Consider the following 27,500-nt stretch of genomic DNA (forward strand, 5'->3'; position numbering starts at 1 on the left):
TCTGCAACTGTTGTGGGTACACCTTGCAGGCACTTGGCCTCCCTGTGCAGGTGTCCTGTTTCCTGCCCAGGCGCCCATGGCTCAGCCTCCCTGAGGCTCGCCCACACTGGGAAGTACTCAAGAGTAAACTCACCAAGTAGCGACCCCCAGTGTTGGGGGGAAGCAGGTGGATGAATACTCCCCCTTCCAGCCACCCAGGGGAACATCCCGTGGTGCCTTCTGGAAGGCTCCTCAGAGAGGTCCCGGGGGGATGGAGCCCCACCGCCCCAGCAGTGACCATTCGTGCCCACACCCATGTATTTACCAGCTTTCAAATCCTCTTTCCCCAGGAATCACTCTCCCAATTAAACCACTGCACACAGGCCCGTCTCAGGCTCCGCTTTCAGCTAAGGCCCCAGTGAGGGCTCTCCCGGGGCCGGCCCCAGGGGAGCCAAGGATTCTCCTCCCACTTCTCTTTCCCCAGGACGCCAGGGTTCTGCTCTGATGTATTGTTTGCTGGGTTCAGGAGCCACCACATTTTCCCAGGGGACCCAACCACTCTTGTTTATCCAATAACGATTAATTCTCAGCAATCATCTCTAGTCTCAAACCATACAAACAAAAGGTGCCTTCTGCAAAGAGGTATCCCAAGTGGATCCCGGGATAGGCTGCGGTTGGGACGCCCTCCAAGCTTCTACCCAAGCCCGTGGTTCTGTCTTCACTTTAAGACACGTGTATGTAGGCGAGTCACCCACACAGTCATTCATGGCCTTGGGTTGTGTGGGCGCGTGCGCGCGCGTGTATGTGTGTGCCTGTGTGCTTTAAAGATAGAGTTACTGTATCTTTCAATTGCAAAAGCAGTGCATGCCAGTTGTGCAGATTACAATGCCAAATGCAGAGCTTAGACACTGAAGCCACTTCCTCTCCCACCCCCTTGCACTTGAGTGTGGTTATTTTTAATTGTCGCTGGACCAGGACATGTTCAGCATCAAGGACCACAGGGAAGGGCTGAGCAAGGATGGGCGTGTGATGTGGGCGCAGAGGCTCCAGCCAACCAGAAGCTCTCTTCTGATGCTGAAAGGTCCTGCTTCAGGTCACTTGTGCTCAGCTGAGGGTCTGTCTTGGCGGTGGACATGGTGCCTAGGCAGAGCCGGCAAGCATCCTGGGAGCAGAGGTGGGTGGTGCTTCTGGACTTCCCCGATGTCTGGCCCAGCCGGGCTCTGCTGAACGTGTGTCCACAGCCAAGAGAAAAGGATTGTGGAAGCACCGGAATGGAGCCCTGAGGTCAGCAGTCAGGGCAGGAAATTGGGCTTTTTACCTGGGGCTTCTCTGTGGGGAACCCTCTCCCTTACGTGGGGCGGTGGGGAGGAGAAGCTGGGGCATGGGTGGTGGCAGAAGGCCCAGCAGCAAACCCACAGGGCCCAGGAGCTGGGCATGGCCTTGCTGAGCAGAGAGCCCCACAGAACTTCAAGAGTTGGCACGTGTGCCAGGAAAGGGGATGGGACTCTCAGAGGACACAGTGTGGGTGTCCCCTGTGCCCAAGCAGGCCCAAACAGTATTTATCAGCTTCTCCCTTCTGTTAACATATATTCCTTTGTTAAACATAAAAGCCATTCCTCCTTTAATAATGTGTGACAATTGAGAACAAATGCTTGGATCCCAAACAAATTAAAACAATTGGGGAAAATGCTGCTTTATTCAAACTACCCTCCTCCTAAATCTGATGTTATGTTCCTCACCTTTGGAAGCAAAGCCCTGACAAGCTTGGGCTGTGTTAGCATAGGGACTGACAGACTTAGTATAGGACGGACAGCTGCGATGGAATCAATTCTCTGACCTATTCCTGGAGGGATCTGAGTTGATTGATGCCTGAGGTTCTGGAAAGGGCTCTCATGGACCATCTCAAGCGCTGTAGGAGGCATCTTTATCCAGGGCCCTGGATGGCTGAGTTTCTCTCTTCTCTGACCTATTGCTTCTGCTCGCCCCCCGGAGCCCACCCTCTAATGCCACCGACTGTCCTCAGCAACTCTTCCCCTCCCCGCCCCTTACTTTTGTTCTAACACAACCCACCTCCCTCCGCTCCCTTTCTCTAAATTCTTAAAACCTGTGGCTGATCTTGGACGATGTTCTGACAAAGCCAAGGAAAGTAATTTACACTATGGTGAAAGAGACTGATAGACTTTAACCACTCAAAGGAACATTGGCGTTTTTAAGAGTTTGTAAATTCAGAAATGCCTCAAACAGGTGGAATGTGCACAAGAGATCTTTTTGAAGCAGGGTCTCTCCAATGCCGTGTGCCCCACTGGGCCACTCCTCCCCGCTTCTTTCCAGAACAGGTCTCAGCTGCGGGCTCTTTTCGGCTGAAAGCTCAGGGCCCGCGATCCGGGGCGTTAGGGCTGCCAGGGTGGGCGGAGACACAGGCCCGGCGCGCCCAGCAGGGGAGCCTTCCCCAAACCTCAGCCCCCGCCTTCCCGAGCTCGAGCCCGGAAGGAAGCCGCGGCAGAGGAGGGGGCGCCAGGGATGCCCCGAGCGCGCCTCACCTGCAGGAGGGCACGTCCCCGGCTTTTATCGGTTGAGCCCGGGCCTGCGGGGGGAAGGCGCTGATTAGCCCATCCTTCCTGCTGCCGCCCATTCCCAGCTTCCACGCAGCAGTCGCAGGCAGCTCGCTGCCGGTGCCGGAGCGTGCGGCCGCCGAGGCCCCTCCAACTCTCGCCCCCACGCCGGCCCGGGTCGGGATCGGGGCGCCTCACCCCCGCACTCCCCACCCCCCCAAGTCCGGACGCGCTCGCGGAGAGGGCGGTGACTGCGGAGAGGGAGGGGCGCCGCCCGCCTCCCGGGGCCTGGAGCGCGCGTGGCCCCGGAGCCGCCAGCGCCGCTCGGGGACTCACTGTGCCGCCAGCGCCGCTCGGGGACTCACTGTGCAGCGCGCCGCGCCCCGACTCGGCTGGTTCTGCTCGGCGCGCGGGCGAGCCAGAGGATGCTGGCGGGCTTCCCCGGCCTCGGCCCGCGCTCTCGCCGGGGAGGGCCCCGGGTGCGCCCCTAGCCGCGCCGCCGCGGCCGCGACCACTGCGGGGCCAAGGGGAGGGGGCCGGCCGCGCACGCCAGCCCCGCGAGCCGCAGCCCTAGGGGCGGGCGGCCGCGAATTTTCCAGCCTCGGTCGCCGCGCCGCCTTCTCCTTCCTCTGCGTCCGGGCGCCGGTGGATGCTGAGGGGCAGGCAGCCCTGAGCCGTTCCCCGCCGGATTCCCGGCCTGACAGCGGGAGAGTCGCGCCCCTGACGGGGTCCAGGGACCGTGGCGCTGGCGGGGCGGCGCGGCTCCGCAGGGAGCGGACCCCAGGCACCCTGAGCCCTCCAGTCCCCTCCCGCCACACGCGTGACCCGGCCCCGCAGTCCCCGCGCGCACCGGCCCCGGACCACGCGGCTCCCGAGTTCCCGCACAGGTAAACGCAGGGGCAGAGCCGGCCTTCGGGAGGGCGAGCAGTGCCCGAAACCGGGAGCCCGAGTCGCCAGGGGTTGGGTGGGAAAGGGAGTAAACAGAGGAAGATTCACGAACCCCCGAGATGGTTCTGGTTTCTTTCTAGTATGTTTTACCTTCACCTTCTGAGGCTTGGGCCTGGAGATTGAGGTGAGAAGTCAGGGACTGAGAAGAAACGACACGGAGAGAGATCAGGGGTGCGACGGCTGGAAAGGTGGCCAGGCCAGTCCACACCACACGCCAGAGACAGGAAACGGAGTGTTTGGGTGGACAGGACCAAGTGTGTGTGTGTGTGTGGTCTGGTGGTGGCGTGAGCATGGGGGTGGCGGGAGAAAGGCCCTGCTTCTGGAGCCTCTTGCAGCAAGGATTCTTTGAGAAGGGCTAGGGCGCGTGGTGGGAAGGAGCAGGGGCTTCCACTCAACGGCGTCCTGTTTAAGTTCCAGATGATCGGCGAGACCTGTGCTCCGGAAACCAGCTCCACGTGGCTGCCGGAGGGGGCCGGCGCTCCGTCTGCCCCTTAGGTAGCCCGTCCCAGAGCCCTTCCTCGGGTCCCCGTCCACCTCTCCAGAGCCAGGAGAAGCAGACACCAGCCACGATGCCGCGGACCCAGGGCTTCTCCGATCCCGAGTACTCAGCCGAGTACTCCGCCGAGTACTCGGTCAGCCTGCCCTCTGACCCTGAGCGCGGGGTGGGCCGGACTCATGAAATCTCCGTTCGGAACTCGGGCTCGTGCCTCTGCCTGCCCCGCTTCATGCGGCTGACCTTCGTGCCCGAGTCCTTGGAGAACCTGTACCAGACCTACTTCAAGAGGCAGCGCCACGAGACGCTGCTGGTGCTGGTGGTCTTCGCCGCGCTCTTCGACTGCTACGTGGTGGTCATGTGCGCCGTGGTTTTCTCCAGTGACAAGCTGGCCCCTCTGGCCGTGGCTGGGGTCGGGCTGGTGCTGGACCTCATCCTCTTCGTCCTCTGCAGGAAGGGGCTGCTCCCCAGCAGGGTCACCCGCAAAGGGGTGCCCTACCTGCTGTGGCTGCTGATAACCGCCCAGGTGTTGTCCTACCTGGGCCTGAACTTCTCGGGCGCCCACGCGGCCAGCGACACGGTGGGCTGGCAGGCCTTCTTCGTCTTCTCCTTCTTCATCACGCTGCCGCTCAGCCTCAGCCCCATCGTCCTCATCTCTGTGCTCTCGTGCGTCGTGCACACGCTCGTCCTGGGGGTCACCGTGGCCCAGCAGCAGCAGGATGGCCTCAGGGGGATGCAGCTGCTGAGAGAGGTAAGGTGCCTTCTGCCCCACGCTGCCGCTTCCCTTCCCAGTCGCTCTCAGCCGAGGTGGTACCTGTTTCGAGGGTGGGGAGGGGACGGCGCTGTTTTCTTTGCCCTTGAGTCAGAATGTGACCTGGGGGTGGGAAGGGGGATGGCCGCTGGGGTTTTCAGCTGCTCCTGCAGGAAGGCCCACCCCCCCCCCTTGCAACCCCTGGCTTCGCAATAGAGCTTGTGTGTGCCTGACCCCTCAGGATGGGAGGAGGTCTGGGTATTGGTTCTCCAGTCATTTTGTCACCGGGCCCGTCCTGAGTGGGCGGCAGGACAAACCGCCTGGGCCTGGTCTCCAGGGAGACATCCATGTCCTGGCCATTTCCTGTCCTTGACCTCTGCGGGGAAGACCTCTTGTGGGGACAGAGGGCTCCCTGGGTTCCTGGGCTCTAGCCTGTCACTGACTAGCTTCAGCAAGGGACTGGCTGTGTGGACGCAGGGTCCCTCTGTCCAGTAGGGACAGTGTCTGCCTGCCTAAAGTGGTTGTTATGAATATCGAAGGTTGTGGACGATGAGGCATAAGGAGACTGAAGGGCCGTGGAGAGGGCAGGTGTTGGTCGTAGATTCCGCTTAGGCTGCTGGGAGCTCAGGGTGCCTGAGCCGTTGGATGATGTGGGGAGTGGCACGGGGACGCAGATGGGGACCGTGGTGCTGGCCACCGTGAGGGAGGGTCTGCTAGTGCTGGAGGATGCCTTCTGCTGGAAGAGGCGGGATTTGAGCTTCAGCATCCATCTTATGGTACCACTAAGATCCCCCAGTGGGTGCTCAGGGGCTGCAGAGATTGAGAGAGGTGATTCCTGGCTTCTGAGCTCATTATCCTGCAACCTATGCGGGGTGGGCCGTCCTTAGGGCTTAGCGTCAATGAATTCCAAATTTGTGCATCCCGCCCGCACTTCTGTATTTCCTTTATGAGCCCAGAGTTGGAAAGTGACTTTTCTAAGGCCACACGGCTAGTTATGGCAGTCACATGGCTGGAGTGTCCATTTCTTTCTTTTTTTTTTTTTTTTTAAGTGGTAGTTTCTTGGAGTGTTCACTTCTTGACCTCTGTTCCGGTACGCTTCCTACCACATCAGCTGCTCCCTCCATCTCGACCAAAGCCATTGGCCTCCGGGGATTGGGGGCTGAGTTTCGAGGGGGTGCAGCGGGGCCATGGGTGGTTGATGCAAGAACCCTGTGGGGCTGTCCTGCTGCCTTCCACTTGGTTAGAGGAAAACATGGGTTTTTCCTGTTTTAACGTTTTCCTGGTTCTTGGATCAAGATTCGTTCTGCTTTTCCATTCTGGCCCAGGCAGCGTCTGCTCTCACAGAAGCCTAGATTCTGCAGGGGCCCAGCCCTGGGCTGGTGCAGATGGGTTCGTGCAGGCGCACCCAAAGGTGCCGTTTCTCCCAGTGCCTGTGTGCAGAAGGTGACAGCCTGGCCTTCCCATCATGACTTCCGGGTTCGTGAACTTCAGGTTGTGCCTCTGCCAGCTGAGGGCCCTGCTGGAAGCCGTCTGGGTGAGAATGGCGAGAGGCATTTTTCCTGTTGGGAATCGGTGGAAAGAACAGCTTGGGGGCAGATAGACAGGTGGGCATGGCAGCCTCCGGGGCCTGGGATCAAACTTAGAACCTTTACCTTTTATTCAACAGTCACTCCGGCCCTTTTCCTCTCTACCGGGCCCCCTGGACTATGTGTGTTTCCCTGGCACTTCATAGTCTGTGAAGGAAGCACATCAGAAATTCTCCCCTTTGGAGCCCAGAGGCTGAACCTTTGGTGGTGTCCTTTGGGTGTTGCTAAGAAACAAAAACTCAGAAAGAATAGGAAACAGAAAAAAAAAAAAAGAGAAAAATAAGCGAATCAAAAGTAGCAATGTTAGCATCCCAGGAGAGTATGACCTTGACCTGGAAGCAGTGCTTTGGATGCTGCTTTGGGACTAGAGGGGGTGGTGGCTCCCAGGGTCCATTTGGGAGCCTGAGACAGAAGGCAGGAGGCCCCAGCTTTCAGTGGGCTGTGTTCCAGAAGTTTCTGAGTCACTGATTTGGGACTAATGTGACTTTTTAAAAGGTGCCTGGGTTCCCAGGACCAGCCAGCAAAGTCTTAAGCCAGAGTGTCCTCGTGTCCAGTCTGAGAACATGGTGGGACCCTGAGCCCCCTGCGTCCCCGCCTTGCTGTGGGGCGAGCACCTGGACACCCCCCTCCAGCCGTGAAATGACGCTCACTCACCTGCCTCCTGCAAGGGCCCTGTTACCTCCCTGGACGGGGCGCCATCAGGGATAGGAGGGGGCAGGGGCTGGACGACAGGGATGTAGAGCTAGGCAGCCAGACGTCTCTTCCCCCGACAGTCAGAGTAACACCAGGAACTTTCTCCAGCCCCCGCCCCTCCTCGCTTTCCTTTCTTCTGCCCACAGACTCCCTTTTTGTTTCTCTTCCCGCATCATCTGTTGGCTCCAGCCAGCGGTTTCACAGAAGAAGACACCGGATTTCCGGGGGTTCAGGAGTGTTTTAGCTGCCGCTGTCCCGGGCAGCACTAAAGAAGCCTTTCCAATGCCCAGGTCTTCTTCCTCTGCACCCTTCATCCCTCCAAACCCATGCTTGGCTCTCTGGGGGGAAAGGCAGAAGGACACAGGGGCCTCGGGGTAGCCTGAAGTGTCACAGGCAAGCCATGCAGCCTGCCCTGCCTGGGCTCTTCTCACAGGAGGCAGGTGGAGTCGGGCTGTGGGATGGGGTGTGTCGCTGGGCTTCACTTATTGGGAAATGAGGAAATATTACCGAGCAACAGGCACGGGCCTCGCAGCCTCTGGGGTCTGCGGATAAAGGGGTCAGATAATGGTGTGGAGCACTGTGTGGGGCCGGGGGTCCAGGAGGAGCAAGCGGTGGCCGGCGGGGTTCTGCCACCTCCCTCTCCTTGCTGTGTCCTGGCACCACTTGCCTTTTATTGCCACAAGCTGCCCCAGGGGTGAGCTGATGAAGCAGGAGAGGGGCGAGGGTAGGACCAGGCGGCTGCTGATGAGTGAGGGTGAAGGGGAAGGTGGGGGTGGGGAGAGAAATGCAGCCGAGATGGGAGACGTTCCTGGGACCCGTGGCTGCTCCCAAGACCCTCACGTGCGCCCACCTACACCCTGTTGCTTTCTGACGGGGTCCTTAAAGGAATGAGTCTGTGACAAGTTAGGGACCAGGAACCCCTGAAAAAATAGTTTATGGCTTTATTTCTTAGCAGGACGGCAAAGTGGGAGCAATACTCTCTCATGGAATTAATAGCCTGTGAGGCTTTTACTCTCAAATTAGACTGTGACGGAGCCGTGGACGTGTGAGTCCTCTCACACCTACAGATTACCTAGCAAAATCATTTGTCCTGTGGAGGATTATTGGGCTCCGAGGGGCTGGAGGGAGCAGCATCGGGGAGGCTGGAAGGGAGCTGATGCTTCTGATGCCCTGACTGCAGCTGGAGCCGAGGTTCTGTCTACATCGTCTCAATTACTCCTGGGTGTTCCTGGCTCCATTTTACAGACAGGGAAACTGAGGCTTGGGAAGGCTGAGAGGAGGGAAGGGAGCTGGATGAGTTGGGGGGGGGATCGCTGGTGAGTGAGAAGGTGGGTACAAAAGGCGGGGGGGGCTTCCTGAAAACCCCCTTTTCTTGTGAACCCAGCATCTGGGCCTTTGCTCTCCTTTGCTGGCTGCCCCCAGATGTCTTTGCTGAGCTGGCTTGGAGAACAGCGCGAAGAGGTGGGAAGCCCTGAAATATCATAGGACTGGGAATCGGACGCGAGGAGGGAGAAGAAGCCTGTGACAGAATGTTCCTGGTGGGGACGTGGCCAGGCGTGTGTGAGAGCTGAGCCGGGTGAGCGGCCGGGTGGTGTTGGGGAGGGAGGCAGCAGCCTGGGGCTCTGAGCCGCCGGGATGGGACCCGGGTGGCGAGGGACAGCACCAACCCAGTTCTCGGCCCTCTGGCCCTGGGCTCTGCCCCCTCGTCCTCCGCAGAGAGTGTGCGGATGGACAGCGTGTAGGAACGAGAATAATAAGGAAACGCACGGAAGGGGACGGGGAGGCCGTTGCCTCCCAGCTGTGCTTAAGGAGGAAGAATCAACCTTGAAGGTGTGAGCAGCTTTGCAGAAAGGTAGCCGCTCTGTCCCTTCCCTGGTCCCGTTTCTCCGGGGCCTTTCCTCACGCTTCTCTGGGTGTGAACAGAGCGTTTCCGGTCTGGCAGCATCGGGCAAGTGCAGTTTAGGTCCCACCTGTCACCCACATTTCTTCGCTGACATTTTGCCGGGCGCACCAGAGGCCTCATGTTTATTATTTTAAATCTGCTCTTGATCATCTGCTGGGTTTTTCGGGAGAGGACACCCAAGCCTGGGGCTGGGCCAGGTCCAGGCATCAGTCTCCATGCCAAGGTCTTTTTGCCTTGAGAGCTCCAGGGCACACTTTATGTGTTCACGTGTGCATGTACACACACCCCCCCACACACGCGCACCCCTGGGCTCGGTCTGCCCAACAGCCCTGAGCTGTCTCATGCGGCGAATCGCCAGGACTCATTCACGTACAGTGAGTCCCACTCAGGTGCTGAGCCCTGAATAAACACTCAGCGCCCCTCCCCACCTGTCCCCTCGGGAACATCTGCCCTCTTAATGATCTGCTTCCGTGGGCACAGGCCTGACTGATGTTCAGACGTAACCGCCAGGTACACACCCAGCCACCATGCAGGTGGACGGGCTCTAGCTGTGTTTCACTGTATCTCCCCGCAAGAGGTAAATGGTGTCTTCATTTTACAGATGGGGAAGCTGCAGTGTGTGATGGGCAGATGGCTTGTCCGGGGCCCCACAGCTCGTAGGTGGAGGAGCAGGATTCGAACCTAGGTCTGTGGGATGCCAGAGTTCCTTTGCTTGTGCCGTCATCAAAGAACCCCTTAGATCTGCCCTCGGAGTCTGTTGAGACTGGGGGTCTGTAGTTTCTCCACCCACAACCCTCAGAAGGAGGAGCATGAGGGCCAAGGAGGTGTTTCTGGGGGCAGATGTACTGCTGCTGATGGAGGAGCAGGGCGTCTAGGGCTTCAGTGACACAGCAGACAGACTGTGCCCACCTGTGGCTGGAGGGGGTATCATTACGTTCCAGGCCTCATAGGAACCCCATGTCTGTAACCATGACCCCCGCATCCAGGAAACACTGGATTACCTACAGTCTAAAGTAGGGTCTGATATTGCAGCCTAAAAACATTTTTACCAGAAATGAGTAAGAAGAAGCTTGGACAAATCAAGATTATATTTTGGCTCTCTAGAAAGCTCACTAATGTGGGATGGCCCATTTCTCAGTGGCCTTGTTGCATCTTATCCCTGCCGGGTGTTTCAATCATCTGTTGTATCATGTTAACACTTAGTGGCTTAAAACAATGATGGTTTATGTCCCAGGGGTCTGTGCTCAGCTGGGTGCTGCTGTGCTTTACATGGCACTGGCCGAGGTCACTCACTCGGCTGTCTGGACTGTTCCACTTGGCACCAGCATTCAGCGGACAGCCATCCTGGCAAGCTTAGCAAGGTTTTGCTCACCTCACGAGTCTGGAGGCTCGGAGCTTTACCAGTGACCCCTCCAAGTTGGTTAGCTTGGGCTTCCTCGCAGCATGGTAGTGTCCAGGAAAAAGTGGCAGCTACCTGAGGTTTTAAAGGCTAGAGCTGTCACTGTCAGTCAGAGAAAGTCACAAGGGTAACCCAAGTGCACGATCGGGGGGAACTGAGTCTACCTGTGGATGTGAGAGTGGTGTGTACATACCGGGGAGAAAGGAATGGAGGGCAGCCGTTTGCTGAGGCTTTCTGCTAAACCAGGGGGCACAAGGGGAAAGATCCTGCTGTGGTGCGTGGGATTGGCAGCATTTCTGGAACGCTGGGATGCAGGTTCGATCCCCGGCCCAGCACAGTGGGTTAAGGCTCTGGTGTTGCTGCAGCTGTGGCTTGGATCTGATCCCTGGCCTGGGAACTCCATATGCCATGGGGCTGCCAAAAAAAAAAAAAAAAAACCAAAAACCCATAGAGGGTACATGGGGGATGCTGGGGAGAAGAAATGAAGAGAGCCACGAGTCTGGGCGGGTACCATACGATGCTTCAGAAGTTAGACCCGTGGTCCACTGTGCAGTCAGCTCTCTGTATCTGTGGACGTGAAATCTGCAGATACAGAGGGTTGACTGTCTTTGCTGTGCTGTGCCACTTATATGTGCCTTTGCCGTCCGTGGGGGCTCCTGGGATCGATCTTCTGCAGATACTGAAAGACAACAGTATATGACTTTTTGATGATATTGATTGTCTGAGGGCCAATTCACCATTTCTGAGATTTTCAGAAAGTTAGAAACCACATTGCACATGAAGAGCCGACGAGCGGGCTTTGCCTTTTGTTATGTTCGTGAGAAGGATTTGTTCTCTTTTCAAACACGCATTTCCCACCCTGTCTAGGGTCCTGCCCAGGTTCTGGGGGCCACTCCTGCTTCCAGTTGCGACCCCTTCTCTCCACACATCAGCTAGATGGGCAGCCTGGCTCTACCTTTTTATTCCTTTCCCAAGAGGTGGGAGTTTCTTGTACTTCCTTTGGAAACATCTCGAATTTCTCTTCTTTAGCAGCTTGTCCTTTGCTCAAGGAGAGGGTAAGACCCATAGCACGGCCGCTTGCAGTGTCTTGGTCCTGTCACTTTATAAATATTTGCTGACTAAATACATTCTTGCTTTTACCCTTATTTCCTACCTCATCCACTTTCATTGAGAGTTTGAAAAATGTTTGTCTAGATCCAGGCTAGGGAAACGTTCTGGTCTTAATCTGATTTTGAGAAGGATGTATTTAAACCATGATTTTATAACTCTTCAAGAGTGCTAATCAGTACACTTGTTAATGACGTTTTTCTTGTCTGGGGAAAAGGCAACGATAGGGAGAGGTTCTTAGGAGCCTAGAAAAGGAGTCATTGATACCTCGTTAGCCCGATTCTGATCTTGTCCTTGGGCAAAAATGATTTGCATTCATGTAAAGAAGGGCTGAGCAGAGTTTGAGCTCTCGCCATCCCACCTTCCCACGTGTTCCTCTAGTCTAAGTTATAACTTCATTCTTTGCATCACTTACCAAGCATCATTCTAGGCAGGGCTTTCAGTGAAGGAGTACAACTCATCTCCTGATATCAGGGAGCTCCCAGACTGTGGTATAAGTCCTATTAGTGAAAGAGGACCTGACTTAGAAAACAGGAAGTTTTCCTAAGAGCTGGCTATTGAGTTGGGTTTTGATGGATGTGTAGGAGTTTGCCAGGTAGAGTAGTGGGAACAGGGCTTTCTGGCCAGAGTCATAGCAGAGTCTCACTTGCTTAAGGATGGTGAGAATATGTGTACCAGGAGCATGTGTGGGTGGCAAGAGCTAGAGAGACAAGGTGTAGAGAAGCTAAATAGCAGAAGGGCTAAGGAACTTGGGCTTTGTTGTCTAATGATGGGGTTCCATTGAAGGAATTTAAGCAGGGGACAGTTAGGATCTGATTTGCATTTAGTAGAATCATTCTGGTGGACTTGAGTAAAGCTGAGACTGTTGAGGAGGCTGTTGAAGTAGTCCAGGCATGACGCTGTGGCTGTGAGGGTCACCCCAAGATGGGAGCAGAGGACGGACAAGGTAAGTTCACACTGAGGTGTCCGTGGGATAACCACGTGGAACTATCAGATCATTCTGTATATGGGGCCCTGTGCTTAACATCTGGAGCTTAGAAGAGAGGTCTTGAGTTCTAGATGTAGGATATAAGTCAGCATTTAAAGTGGCACCCAAGGAGTTCTCATCGTGGGTGTAGTTCTGGCGCAGCGGAAATGAATCCAACTAGGAACCATAAGGTTGTGGGTTCGATCCCTGGACTCGCTCAGTGGGTTAAGGATCCAGCATTGCCGTGAGCTGTGGGGTAGGTTGCAGACGTGGCTCGGATCCCGCGTTGCTGTGGCTCTGGCGTAGGCCGGCGGCTACAGCTCCGATTAGACTCCTACCCTGGGAACCTCCATATGCCGTGGTGCAGCCCTAAAAAGACAAAAAGAAAAAGAAAAAAAAGTGGCACCCAAAACCAAAGGGAGGATGAGGGGTCGCTCAAAGGCAGTGTGTAGCATCCCTCTGGGGAAAGGAAGAAGGCTTAGGACCCAACACTAGGGAGCAGCCTGGTGAAGAGGTGTTCCCCAGCACGGCGCGTCCATGCCCCCTACTCAGCCTCTGCTTCGTGCCTGGCTGAGCTGGGCAGGTGGCCTGTGATGGGTGGTGGCCCCTTTGGGAGCAGGAGGCAGCCCCTGTCTGAAGGTGTTCGTGCCATTGGTTCGTTTGCATCAGGGACGCTTAAGACGAGCGCCCAAGTGAGGTAGAGCCAGGGGGTCGGGTGGGGGGCTGCTCCCTGTGCCGGGTGACCAAGGGCCTTAGAAGTGTTTGTCACCTTGTGGGGGAGGGGCGGAGCTGTAGATAGAGGCCCTTTACAAACTATAAAGCCCCTTGCGAAGGCGGGTTATTTATTGCTTTATTGCACTTCATCTTGGCAAGCCATCTCTGATCTTTGACCTCTGGATGAATCAGACTGAGTCTATTCTTTATCCCTTTTCTCTTCTTTGTAACTAGCTGGCTCTTTCCCCCTCGCTGTGAAGGGATTGTTTTAAAGAGCATCTTCAATGATAAAATGCCGTCTAATATTGCAGAAACTTTGGAAATGAGAAATTTATTACAATCCTATCATAACCAGTTTTTTGGCATCTTCCTTTCCGGTGTTTCATACGGAAAGTTCTGCCAAGCTATACATTCACCGCTCCTGCTTTTCTTAGTGAGTTGATGGCCTAGACTTTTTGTCTATTTTAAATTAGTGTTCAGTCATCATTTTTAATGGCTGCATAATATGATGTTGGCTGAGTGTACCGTAATTAACTCAACTGTTCCTTCTCTGTAGGGCATTTTGTTACTCCTAATGTATTAATTTTTATTTCTCATCTATATTTAATTTACTTGCTCTTCATTTCTGTGATACCAGCAGACCTATTGCCTCTTCCTTTCCCCTCCGGGCCATTTTCTGTTTGATGCTTCCTTTCTCCTTCTGATCATGTTTTCAGCCATTTCTTCCAGCAACATTCCTCTGTGGTTCCTGAGAAATTTGATTAGTAATGAAACCTTTTCTTCCCTTTTCCCGCGCCTCTCTTCGAGAGCACTTTGTTGTAAACAGCAAAGAAAATGACAGGTTTCAGAAGAAATCCCACTCCACCCTTTCCCCCTATTCAAAGCCCCAGTGTAAGCAGACTGGATTTGAACCCTCGCGAGATTTCCATGGTTGTGGGTTGCTGTTCCCATGTCATTTTAGGAATGGTCCCTGTGAAATGTAGCTTGGGGCCAGCTGAGTCAGAGCTGGCAGCGTGAGGCTGGGCAGCCGCCTCTCCCGGGGTGGGGTCAGGGGGTGGCTTAGGTGGGCTTCAGCTGCCCCTGGAAGGCTGAGATTTTCCCCCGAGGGGACCGGCCCCTGGGGCATCGATCCCCACGAGCCACCTTCTAAAGAGACTGACCGATGAACCAGGCTTGGTCACCGACCGCTGGTGGTAGGTGAACCTTCCCTCCCTCCCAGGGAGGGGGATGCTCTGTTACGTGGTACAGCCTTACTCCAAATTCCTAAGAAACCAAATCAGTCATTTCCCGAAGGGGAATCTGAGCCAGGGGCAGTGCCTGGTGCTGAGGGTGGGTCCTCGTCCCAGGCTGAGGCTGGGAGCTGCCCCCGCCCCCCGCCGCCCCCTCTCCGTCCCTTCCTCCCCCAGGCTCGTTTCTCAGTGTTGGGTGACACTGTCAGCCAGACACAGCCTCCCCCAGATTGCCAGAAAAGTGCCACAATCTCTCAGCTCTGTTTTCTAAACTCCTACACGTGATTGCGGTTTGTCTTTGGCTGCGCAGGAGTCAGCACTCTGGAAAACACGTTCATTCCCCTCTCCCTTATTTTGGGGTTTACTTGACAGTGTTATCTGGCCCGTCTCAGGGACGTTGCCCCTTTGTTTCAACCCCGGGCCCGATGGAGGGTGGTTGCTTTGGGGGGGCGTGTCCTGTGCCTTCCATCGTGTCTCGTCTCAGACCCGCCGCCGACCCTCCAGTTAAACCAGGGAAGGGGACGGGGAGCCTGGCCGCGGGTAGGCCCTGTCTCGGGCGTCTGTGAGAGACCCTGGCTTCAAGGTCCTCTGACGTGGGTTACCGCCTGGCTCCCCTCACCAGCTGTGGGACTCTGCACACATCCTTTAATCCAGCTCTGCTCTCCCTCTGCCAGAGGCCTTAGGGGCACCTCCTTCCCAGGGTTAGTGCGGCCGTGAAACAGGCTGGGGTGAACGTGGCCTTGGGTGCAGGGCCGGATACGCAGCCGGCGCAAGAAATGCTTGCTGTGCTGGTCGTTGCTGTCGTTTCTATTACTGGCTCGGATGGAGAGGAATTTTTAAAGGGCTGGGGCTGACCCTGAGGGAGGGAAGAGCAGCTCCATTTTCTGGACGTCTAGAAGGTTCCTGGATTGGGTGGTCACTCATCTCCCCCCATTTTTTTTTTTTCCTGGGCCACCATTTTTCTTGTTGTCTTAGAAATGAGACATACTTTTGTCTTTTTCTTCCCCCCCTATCTTTTCCAGGGCCACATCCGCGGCATATGGAGGTTCCCAGGCTAGGAGTTGAATCAGAGCTGTAGCCGCCGGCCTACACCACAGCCACAGCAACACCAGATCCAAGCCACATCTGTGACCTACATACACCACAGCTCACAGCAACGCCGGATCCTCAACCCACTGAGTGAGGCCGGGGATTGAACCCGCAACCTCATGGTTCCTAGTCGGAGTCATTGACCACTGAGCCACGACAGGAACTCCGAGACGTACTTTTCAGACACTGTTGCCTATGAGGACATACACTTCTGTACTTTTGGTTGGGTTGGTTGTTTGCCTCATGGCAGTGGCCTTTCACTTAATATCTTTTTTCTTTATCTCCCCTTTTTTGAGGAATCAATGAAGAGTAGTAGCAGGTGGGAGACACAGTGGCGGAAGTCTCTGGAATGATTTAGATGGGGCGGGGGTATGTCAGCCGTGTTCTTCCATTAGGCTGAATGCTTGCGCTATGGAGCTTGTTTCCTTTATTACTAATAAAGGGGACACTGGGCTGTGGGACGTCCCCACTGCTCCTGGGTGGCCTTATTGTGTTCATTTTCGCCAGGGTGAGTGAGGGATGCATGGCTCACGACACCCATCACTGGGTTTAGGGGTAGCAAAGATGGCGGCGCTCACAGTCCAGTTTACAGACAGCGCTGGGACCCTTCTGTGGGCTCCCTGGCTCATCATCTCTTTTTCACCAGGGAGGGAACTCCTTCAGAACAGCCTAACTGGTCTGAAAGTTCTGTTAAAACTAGTTACAAAGAACTTTTACATGGGTTTTAAAAGTATCTCTTGTTGGAGTTCCTGCTGTGGTGCAATGGGATCAGCAGTGTCTCTGCAGCGCCAGGATGCAGGTTCAGTCCCCGGCCTGGCACCGTGGGTTAAAGCATCTGGTGTTGCCATAGCTTTGGCATAGGTCGCAAGCGTGGCTCAGATCTGATCGCTGGCCTGGGAACTCCACACGCCAAAAAAACCCTTCTTATCTATGTCATTTAGTCCTCATACCTACCTGTGAACACACATTCTTGTATTTGGAGAATTCTAAAAGAAAGTGGGTAGTAAGGTGCCCAGGATCAGGTGCCTGCAGGCTAGTGTCAAGTCCACGCCTTCCAGGTTCAAATGCAGAGTCCTCTAATCTGATGAGATTGAGACAGGTAGTTGGTCAGTTAAGGCAAACAGTTAAATTATTATTTTTTTGCCTTTTGTCTTTTTAGGGCCACACCCAGGGCATATGGAGATTCCCCAGGCTAGGGGTCTAATCAGAGCCTACACCACAGCTCATGGCAACGCCGGATCCTTAACCATTGAGCAAGGCCAGGGATTGAACCTGTGTCCTCATGGATGCTAGTCAGGTTTGTTAACCACTGAGCAACAATGAGAACCCCAAAAAGTTAAATTATTGATAGTGGTCACACAGCTGTGTGTCAAAACACATAACTAATAAAGAGTGAATTTTATTCTATGTAAGAGAGAAGGGATTAAAAAAAAAAAGAGCTAGATGGGGGTAAGTGTGGGTGATCACCGGATGACCCTGACGCACTGTCTAAGAGCCATGATGCCTTAGACGCCATGGGGTGACGGGGACAGCTGGGGGGGGGTGCTTTGATGGAGGACAAAGGAACTTTCCGAGGTAATGGAAGCGTTCCACATTGTGATTGTGGATGGAGTCACAGAGCTGTGGGACTGTCAGCACTCATCAAAGCCATATTTTACATGGGTGCTTTTTATGGCATGTGCTCTGAACACAGCAAAGTGGATTTTTAAAAGTCAGTAAAACCCAGGAATCACAGAGGATTGCATAGAAATATCTACATTTATATGCACTTAAAGTAGCTTATTTGGGAATTCCCATCGTGGCTCAGTGGTTAACTAACCTGACTAGCATCCATGAGAACGAGGGTTCGATCCCTGGCCTCGCTCAGTGGGTTAAGGATCCGGCGTTGCCGTGAGCTGTGGTATAGGTCGCAGACTAGACTCCGATTAGACTCCTAGCTTGGGAACCTCCATATGCCACGAGTGCAGCCCTAAAAAGACAAAAAAAAAAAAAAAAAAAAAAGTAGCTTATTTGAATTGAAAACATGCAGCTGGTCATCTTTGGTTGTAAGAGAAGATCTTTCCTTTGCATCTAGGTGCCCTTATTGGGGTTCCTTGTGGCCTCTTTATTTATTTTTGGGGCCGCACCTGTGGCATGCAGAAGTTCCCAGGCCAGGGATTGAACTTGTGCCACAGCAGCCTCCCAAGCCATACCAGTGACAGTGAGAAATCCTTAACTGCTAGGCCACCAGGGAACGCCAACCTTTTGTAGCTAGAATGTGGCCTCTGTAATTTCCAGTTTCCTTAAAGTGGAGGGAGAATTAAAAGTCCCTTGGAAATAATCTGGGCACAGAATCCTGAATTTTTATGACTTTTTTTTCCCCTTTTGGCCAAATTTTTACTGTTGTTGTGCCGATTTCTGACTCCATAGCAGCACCCTTTATTTACTCACATTTATTCAAAAATTTCCAAAATGTTCACTTTCCTTTTCTTAGAAGTAACAGTTGTCTTTCGTTCACACTCATAATTTCATCTGTTTAGGTTCCTAATGACGTTGTGTAAATATAACATCAAATAACCCTCCAACTGACACAAGCAGGTTTGGATGAAACACAACGGACTTTTGGGAAACAGTCCAGAAGTCAGAGCAGACGTGCCAGGAGAGTTCTAGAGAGGATCCTGCCAGCTTTGCGTGCGCAGGGGCAGCAGGTTTCGCAGGCGGCGGGGCGTCCTGGCTCGTCTGGGACATGGGTTTGGAGAGCTTCAGCGCTGTCCTGTGCTCCTGGCCCGTCTGTGTGAGCTCCGTCCTGCCTGCTCCTAACGTCCAGTCCTGGTTCTGGTTTCTCCAGAGGAAATGACACACCTCTGCCTCTTGCTGTCTACCGAGCAGCCCTGCTAGTATTCGAATTCAGCCGTCATGCTCTTCCGCAGTCTCCGCTTCAGCCTAACCCCCTGCTTCAGCAAGTCCCCAGATGACGTGGTTTCTGGACCTTACATCATCCCAGCACTTTCTGTGGCTGCAAGCTGCTTGGGGTGCCTCCTCCCCCGTCGTACACACATTTTCCCCTGCCTGCTCGACGACGGGCCCTGCCCATCCTGCCTTGTCGCAGGACGTGAAGGCTAGAGGTGTAAATTCTGCAGCTGTAATTTAAGATTTGAGGGGGACCATGGCCTCCCCTTTCGGAAAATGTAGACGCCAGGTCTTAATAAAAGAAGTATAGTCTGCGTAAAAATGGAAGTTAATTCACAGACGCCTACTGCTGCTTAGATGGCAGGATGGCTCTCCAGAGGCTGAGGAATGTTCCCGGCCAGGCAGGATGTGCTGTTTAAGGGAGTCGGGGAGGCAGAGGGGCTGATCCCAGGGATCATTCTGCTCCAACAGCAGCCCGGGGCTGGACGGCATGTTTACCTCCCCGGGCTGCCCGCACGCCCCTTAGCTCATCTCCCTTCCCCACTGCTTCTCTGTTCCAGTCACCCTGCCAGAGCAGTAAAGAGAGCGCAATTATCAAGTTCACCAGAGTCCGACTCATCCTCTTCCTTGTCAGCTCTCTTTTCCTACAGAGCTGCTGTATTTGTTGATTACGTAGCATCTGTAGCTGCATGTGTGTGCCTGTTGATGGACAGCAATTGCCCTTCTATCTCCTAGTTTATCTTTTCACTCAGTGGAACATGTGTGGCTCTGGATACATGTCTGCGCAAGCTGCTGGGAATACGGAGTAACCTTGGGTCTTGCTTACAAGGAACAACCAGCCTGGTTTATTTACTTTCTTAAAAAAATTATTTTCTGCCTGGCACAGAGCAGTCCCTCCATAAATATTTGTTGAATATTGATGTGTAAATTACTGTCAAAGCGTAACGCCTGAAATTGCCATTATCCAACCAGTTTCAGTGTGCAAACAATGGCGATTTCCTTTCTTATGCTTCTGTTTAATATAAAATTAATACATGTGCTCATTATGGAAAGCCTGGAAAATACTAAATAGTGTGGGAAAATATTACCCATAATATCCCGCAAGAGTATCTTCTGTTAACCTCAGGGCCCTGTTTGCATGTAGACAGACAGATGGGACAATTGCCTTTTCTTCTATATCATGCATGTGCTTGTTGTGAGAAAGAATTCAACCAAAGCAGAAGTGTAAAACATTAAAGTGAAAGCCCACCTTCCTCCTCTGCTCCCCTCTCCTCTCTATAGGCGACCTTTGCCAAGTGTGTGGTGTGTTCCAGAAAGCTTTCTATGAATTTGCATTTTTATGTGATATATGCACAGATAGGATCGAGAGATTTATATACATGTATGCAAATCAGTGAAGCAGATCTCTCAGCGCTAACATCCACACATTCCTCTTCCGGTAGCCAGTGTCCCCCTCAGCGTGGCAGAGGGTCCTTGTGGTCTGCAGCCCTTTCCTCTTTCAGCCAGGAGCTCCCACTTGGGTGGCTTTTCCTGTGCACCTGCAGCGGCTCCTTGAGCTGGGGATGAGCTAGAGTATCCATGTACCTGCCGAGGGCTGGCATCCTTAGTGTTTCTGATTTTGCCTGTTTCATCATCATCTTGTCAGTGAACAGGAGTTGAGTTCAGACTCTGCCCCTCTGTGGGCGAGGGGGCTGGGACTTGGGAAAGCCATCAGATGTCACTGGGCTTGGTTTCCTCCTCAGAGAGTGAGAGTAAGGGCCCAGTGAGCAAGGGCCAGATGCCAGGAACCACGGCTGGATCTGCCACTTCCAGCGCTGTGATCTTGGTCAGGTTGCTTTGTCCTCTCTGTGCCTTCTTTACTAAGTCTCTGAATGAGCTAATAAAGCTCTTTGAATAGTGCCTGCCTCATGAGTTTGCTGTGATGGCAGCTCCTCCAGGGTCCTGGTGAAGGATGAGCAGAAGCACTTTGTAATCCACAAAGCCCTGTTCAGATGCAAGTGTTACTCTGATTGCATGCTTATCTGTAACTCTGTAAAACAACAACTGTATCCTGGTTGGGAGGTGCCAAATGGCATTTCGCTTGAGTGGATTTGAAGAGTTGGGGTTTGCACCTAAGAGGATCTTGTTCTGCTGCTTTCTGTCCTCTGCTGCCCATATCGCCTCTGCCAGTGGGGGTGGCCTCAGAGACATTCCTGAGTGTTTCCAAAGAGGGACACTGAGGCCCAGAGGGGAAGTGACTTGTCTGAGGTCCTGCCGAGAAGCAGTCTGCGCTTCTGTTGGGAGCCTCGTGTCCTGGCCCCCACCCCTCAGAGATGGAACTGTGCCCCACGGTGCCCCACCCTGTGGCGGGGCAGGGATCTGCCACAGGAACAGGAAACAGAAAGGGGGGGGGTCTGTTCACGAGTATCCTGTGTGGCTCTGCTTTGGGAACTTGCGTGCAGATGGGAGCATCAAAAGGCTGTAGGTGGGTGTGGGAGGCAGGTGACATGGGGATACGGGGTGAAAAGAGTGAATGAGGGGCCAGTGCAGTGTCAGGAGGAATTTGTTGGGGTGGAAGGCAGTTGAGCATGTGGCTGCGTGGGGAGAATGGTAAGAACAGGAGGTAGAAATGGGAGGAGGGCAGGTCCCCCGGGGAGGAAAGGGATGGAGTTGTGGACCCTGGAAAGAGGCTCCCGTGTCAAACTGGGGTGGCCTCACTTTAGATCTGCTGCTGAGCCGCTCTTGGTTGCCTGTTTCATTTTGCCTTCGTTCTTCTAATGCTGAGAATTAGGTTTGCTTCCCTGGGGCCTCTGAGGCTCTACCAGGCCTGGGTTCTCTCCCCAGAGGCCTGGATCCAGGATCTTGGAACACGATTGCCCGCTCTCGCTCCCCTGGCTTTAGAAAAAGGAAGTCAGAAGCTGGAAATTTTTTTTTTTTCCAACTCTTGAGAGGTTACATTGAGCGATTGGGCTGAGAGTGAAGATCCTTGGAGGATATTTCCTCTGGCTCAGAGTAATTGACTTAATCTGCTGGGTGTCTCATTTTTCCCTTTGGAAAAAGGAGAGATGCTGCCTGACTCACTCCTTCCTAAGTTGCTGTGTGCTCAGCCTCTCTCCCAGGAAAGTCTTGCCTAGGTGCATTTTGACCTTCCATTGCAGAGAGAGCCGGCCTTTCTTAATTCTGGGGCTCATCCAAACCAACTGAAAGAATATCCTCAAGTTCTCCAGGAGCCCCTCTGATGCACAAGGCCTGTGAGCATACAGAGCTAAGGCATCATTCTGCCTTGGTTGGGAAGGTTCTATGGAGGAGGCAGTACTGAGCTGGGCTGTGAAGGGAAAATTGAATTTTGAGCCTGGGATTTTTAGGGGGGCAGAATCGATTGCTGGTGGGCAGTGGTGTGGGAATGAATATCTATTTACATATATTTAATATATTTATCTACATATATTTAGTATACTTGTATTTGTACAGGCAGAGGACTTCTGGCTGCAGAATTAGGTGTGTGAGCTAGGAAAAGAGAAGGCCGGAAGGTAATTTGGGATCTCAAATGGATGACCTTGAAAGCTATTTGAGATTGCTTTGACTACCTCCTGTAGGCAATGGGGAACAGTAGAGTCCCAGAGGAAGAGAAGACAGAAAAATTATTTTTCTCATAGTCAAAATTTTTCCAAATTTGAAAACTGTCTTTGAGTGTAAGAAGCTCAAAGTCACTCAAGTAAATATGAAGCGTAGAAATTAAGAGAAACATGCCAAGACCCATCATAATCAAGTTGTTTAATACTAGTAATTAAGGAGAAACAGAATCAACCAGAAAGAAGGAAAAGACACATTACATAGAGGAACAAAGAATGATAGCAGATGCCTGGTCAGAAATTACTCAAAGCAGAATAGAACTGAAAAAGAAGTCAATCTAGAATTCTATACCCAGTAAAACCATCCTTCAAAAAGATGAAGATGAAATAAAGACTTTTTTGTAGACAAACTAAAGTCGAGAGAATACATCACCAGCAGCCCTGCACCACAAAAAGTATTAGTTTTTCAGGCAGAAGAAAAATGATATTAGATAGAAATTTGGAATGAAGAGGCCTTTCCTGATGGTAAATATGTAGGAAAACATGCATGTTGTTGTTTTTTTTCTCATTTTTGATCTCTTTAAAAGACTAAAGCAAAAATATAAACAATATACATTGGAGTTTATAACATGCAGCAGTATGATGTATGACAACAATAGCACAAAGGACGGGAGGCAAGAAATGAAAATATACTGTTAGAATTTTCTTATACGACAGCGAAGTAATAATATTTGAAGTGGATTGTGTTAAAGATGCACACAGGCATTTTGTCAGGCTTTGTTTTATTGCCCTTCTCAGGCATAGTGTTTTTTACAGATGAAAGATTTGTGGCAACCCGGAGTTGAGCAAGTCTATTGGCACCATTTTCTGACAGCACTTCCTTGGTTTCTCTGTGTCACATTTTGGTAACGTTTGCAGTATTTCAAAGCACCAGCAAAATGATTGTGATTTGCTGAACGCTTAGATGATTATTAGCATGTTTTAACAATAAAATATTTTTCCCAGAATTCCGGTCGTTGCTCAGTGGAAACAAATCTAACATCCATGAGGATGCAGGTTCAATCCCTGGCCTCCCTCCTTGGGTTAAGGATCTGGTGTTGCCATGAGCCGTGGTGTAGGTCACAGGCACAACTTGGATCTGGCGTTGCTGTGGCTGTGGTGCATGTCAGCAGCTACAGCTCCCATTTGACTCCTAGCTTGGGAACCTCCATATGCTGTGGGGGTGGCCCTAAAAAGCAAAAAAAAAAAAAAAGGAGTTCCCGTCGTGGCACAGTGGTTAACGAATCCGACTAGGAACCATGAGGTTGCGGGTTCGGTCCCTGCCCTTGCTCAGTGGGTTAATGATCCAGCGTTGCCGTGAGCTGTGGTGTAGGTTGCAGATGCGGCTCGGATCCCGCCAGTGGCTACAGCTCCTATTGGACCCCTAGCCTGGGAACCTCCATATGCCGTGGGAGCGGCTCAAAGAAATAGCAAAAAAAAAAGACAAAAAAAAAACCTTATGGAGTTCCCGTCGTGGCGCAGTGGTTAACGAATCCGACTAGGAACCATGAGGTTGCGGGTTCGGTCCCTGCCCTTGCTCAGTGAGTTAATGATCCGGTGTTGCCGTGAGCTGTGGTGTAGGTTGCAGACGCGGCTCAGATCCTGCGTTGCTGTGGCTCTGGCGTAGGCTGGTGGCTACAGCTCCGATTCGACCCCTAGCCTGGGAACCTCCATATGCCGCGGAGCGGCCCAAGAAATAGCAACAACAACAACAAAAAATTCCCCTTTCCTGTATTAAAGTATAGTTGATTTACAGTGTTGTGCCAGTTTCTGCTGTACAGCAAAGTGACCCAGTCATACCTATATATACTTTCTTTTTCTTATATTATCTTCCATCGTGTTCTATCCCAAGAGATTGGATATAATTCCCTGCTCTATACAGTAGGACCTCATTGCTTATCCATTCTAAATGCGCTACATCTACTAACCCCAAAATCCCAGTCTATCCCACACCCTCTCCCCTCCCCTTTGGCAACCACAAGTCTATTCTCTAAGTCTGTTGGTCTGTTTCTGGTTTGTAGATAGGTTCATTTGTGCCATAATTTAGATTCCACATATAAGTGATATCATATGGTATTTGTCTTTATCTTTCTGACTTACTTTGCTTAGTATGATTTGGTGAATGCTTAGATGATTATTAAAAATTTTATTGCTATTTTATTTTTTAGCAATAAAATATTTTCCCTTTTGTATTAAAGTATAGTTGCATCCATGTTGCTGCGGATGGCATTATTTCATTTTTTTATGGCTGAGTAGTCGTCCATTGTGTATATGTACCACATCTTCTCACCCGTTTATCTGCCGACGGGCATTTAGGTTGTTTCCATGTCTTGGCTATTGTGAATAGTGCTGGAGTGAACCTAGGGGTGCATGTATCTTTTTGAACTATAGTTTTGTCTGGGTATATGCCCAGGAGTGGGATTGCTGGCCGATCATGTGATAGTTCTCTTTAGTTTTCTGAGGAATCGCCATACAGTTTTCTTTTCTTTTTACAGCCACACCTGCAGCACATCAAAGTTCCCGGGCCAGGGGTCCATTTGGAGCTGCAGCTAGAGGCCTGTGCTGCAGCCACACAACCCTGGATCCAAGCCATGCCTGTGACCTATGCTGCAACATGTGACAGTGCCCAATTCTTAATCTACTAAGTGAGGTGAGGGATCGAACTTACATCCTCATGGACACTGTGTTGGGTTCTTAACCCACTGAGCCACAGTAGGAACTCTGTCCATACTGTTTTCCAATGGAATGTGCCAATTTACATTCCCATCAACAGTGTTCCCTTTTCTCCAAAACCTCTCCAGCATTTGTTACTTATAAACTTATTAATGATGGCCATTCTGACAGGTGTGAGGTGGTACCACATTGTAGTTTTGATTTGCATTTCTCTAATAATTTGTGGTGTTGAGCACTTTTTCATGTGCTTACTGACCATCCATGTGTCTTCTTTGGAGAAATATATATTTTGGTCTTATGTCCATTTTATGACTGGGTTGCTTGTTTTTTGTTGTTGTTGAGGTGTATGAGTTGTTTGTATATTTTAGAGAGTAAACCCTTGTTGGTTGCATTGGTTGCAACTATTTTCTCCCATTCCATAGATTGTCTTTTTTTTTTTTTTTTTTAATGGTTTCATTTGCTGTGCAAAAGCATGTAAGTTTGATTAGGTCCCATGTGTTTATTTTGGGGTTTTTTGTTTTTCTTTTTATGGCTGCACCTGAGATATATGTAAGTTCCCAGGCTATGGGTCGAATCAGAGCTGTAGCTGCCAGCCTACACCAGAGCCACAGCAACACTGGACACTTAACCCACTGAGAAAGGCCAGGGATTGAACCTGCATCCTCATGGACAGTATGTTTGGTTCTTAACTTGCTGAGCCACAATGGGAACTCCTATTTTTGTTTTTATTTCTATTGCCTTGGAAGAGTGACCTAAGAAAACATTTTTGTGGTCTGTTTTAAAGAATGTTTTGCCTATATTTTCTTCTAGGAGTTTTATGTGTCATGTCTTATGTTTAAGTCTTTAAGCCATTTTGAGTTTATTTTGGGGCATGATGTGAGGGTGTGTTCTCATTTCATTGATTTCCATGCAGCTGTCCAGTTTTGCCAGCTCTGCTTACTGAAGAGAGTTTTTCCCATTTTATATTCTTGCTTCCTTTGTACAGATTAGTTGACTGTAGATGTCTGGGTTTATTTCTGGGCTCTCTATTCTGTTCCATTGATGTGTATGTCTGTTTTTGTACCAGTTCCACACTGTTTTGATTACTATAGCTTTGTAATATTGTCTGAAATGTGGGAGAATTATGCCTCTTTATTTCCCTCAGGATTACTTTGGCAGTTCTGGGTCTTTTATATATAGTTCCATGTAAGTTTTTGGATTGTTTGTTGTAGTTCTGTGAAAAATGTCATGGGTAATTTGATAGGGATCACATTAAATCTGCAGATTGCTTTGGGTAGTATGGCCATTTTAACAGTATTAATCCTTCCAGTGCAGGAGCATGGGATATCTTTCCATTTCTTTGAATCCTCTTTAATTTCCTTTATTAATATCTTACAGTCCTCAATATATAAGTCTTTCATCCCCTTTGTTAGGTTTATTCCTAGGGGTTTTTTTGGGGTGTAATTTTGAAAGTTTTTTTTTTTAATATTTCTTTTCTAATATTTCATTGTTAATATGCAGAAATACAACCAACTTCTGAATGTTAATTTTGTATCCTGCTATTTTGCTGAATTTGTTCATCAGATTGAGTAGGTTTTGTGTGAAATTCTTAGAGTTTTCTGCGTATAGTGTCATGTTATCTGCAGATAGTGACAATTTTACCTCTTTCAATTTGGATACCTTTTTATTTATTTTTTCTTTTTCCCCTTTTTTTGTCTGACTGCTGTGGCTAGGACTTCCAATACTATTTGAATAAAAGTGGTGAGAGTGGGCATCCTTGTCTTTTTCCAGATTTTAGTGGGAAGGCATTCAGATTTTCTTTATTATGTTGAGGTATATTCCCTCTTTGGTAAGAGTTTTTATACCCACTTTGGTAAGAGTTTTTAATCATGAATAGATGTTGAATCTTGTCAAATGTTTTTTCTTCTTTTGTTGAGATGATCATGAGGTTTTCATTTTTTTGTTGTTGTTAATGTGTATTATATTGATTGATTTGCATATGTCGAACCATCCTTGCAAACTTGGGGTAAATCCTACTCGTTCATGGTGTATTGATCTTTTTTATGTTGGTTGGATTTGGTTTGCTAAAATTTTGTTGAGAATTTTTGCATCAAAGATATTGGTGTATAATTTTCTTTTTTGGTAGTATCTGTCTAGTTTTAATATTAGGGTGATGGTGGCTGCATAGAAAGTCTTTGGGAGTGTTCCTTTTTCTTCAGTCTTTTGGAAGAGTTTAAGAAGGATGGGTATAGGAGTTCCCATTGTGGTGCAGCAGAAACAAATCCACCTAGGAACCATGAGGTTGCAGGTTCAATCCCTGGCCTCGCTCAGCAGGTTAAAAGATCCAGCATTGCTTTGGCTGGGGTGTAGGCCAGCAGCTGAGGCTCCGATTGAACCCCTAACCTGGGAAAAAAAAAAAAGGATGGGTATAAGTTTTTTGTATGTTTGATAGAATTCACCTGTGAAGCCATCTGGACCTGGACTTTTATTTGTAGGGAGTTTTTTTTTTTTTTTTTTTTAATCATTATTACATATTCGATTTCATTTTTAGTGATTGGTCTGTTCAAATTATCTTTTTTCTTCTTGATTCAGTTTAGGTGGGCTGTATGTTTCTAGAAAATTGTCCGTTTCTTCTAGGTTGTCAAATTTGTTGTCCTATAATTGTTCATTGCATTCTCTTATTTTTTTATTTTAATTTCTATAGTATCAGTTGAGATTTCTCTTTATTTCTTATTTTATTTGTTTGGGTTTTCTCTCTCTTCTTCCTGGTGAGCCTGGCCAAAGGTTTGTCCATTTTGTTTACCCTTTCAAAGAATCTGCTCTCGGTTTTATTAATTTTTTTTAAAAATCTCTCTTTATTTCCTCTCTGATCTTTATTATTACCTTCTTCTGCTGACTTTAGGGTTTGTTTGTTCTTCTTTTTCTTTTAGGTGGTAGATTAGGTTATTAGTATTTTTCT

General features: G+C 50.7%; 1 protein-coding gene across 2 annotated transcripts in view; it reads left to right on the forward strand.

Annotated features, from left to right (window-relative positions):
- Positions 2,557–27,500, forward strand: part of ADCY3 (adenylate cyclase 3) — a 94,049-nt gene continuing 69,105 nt past the window's right edge. Inside the window, exons 1-2 of one of the 2 annotated variants that reach the window (XM_021087776.1) lie at positions 2,557–3,418; positions 3,891–4,723. In XM_021087776.1, coding sequence (XP_020943435.1) covers positions 4,049–4,723 — 675 coding nt within the window. In that variant the 5' untranslated portion in view covers positions 2,557–3,418; positions 3,891–4,048. The remainder of the gene's footprint in view (positions 3,419–3,890; positions 4,724–27,500) is intronic. The other variant, XM_021087777.1, reaches the window with a different exon arrangement.

The sequence above is a fragment of the Sus scrofa genome, chromosome 3, assembly GCF_000003025.6.
Source record: "Sus scrofa isolate TJ Tabasco breed Duroc chromosome 3, Sscrofa11.1, whole genome shotgun sequence".
Taxonomy (NCBI): domain Eukaryota; kingdom Metazoa; phylum Chordata; class Mammalia; order Artiodactyla; family Suidae; genus Sus; species Sus scrofa.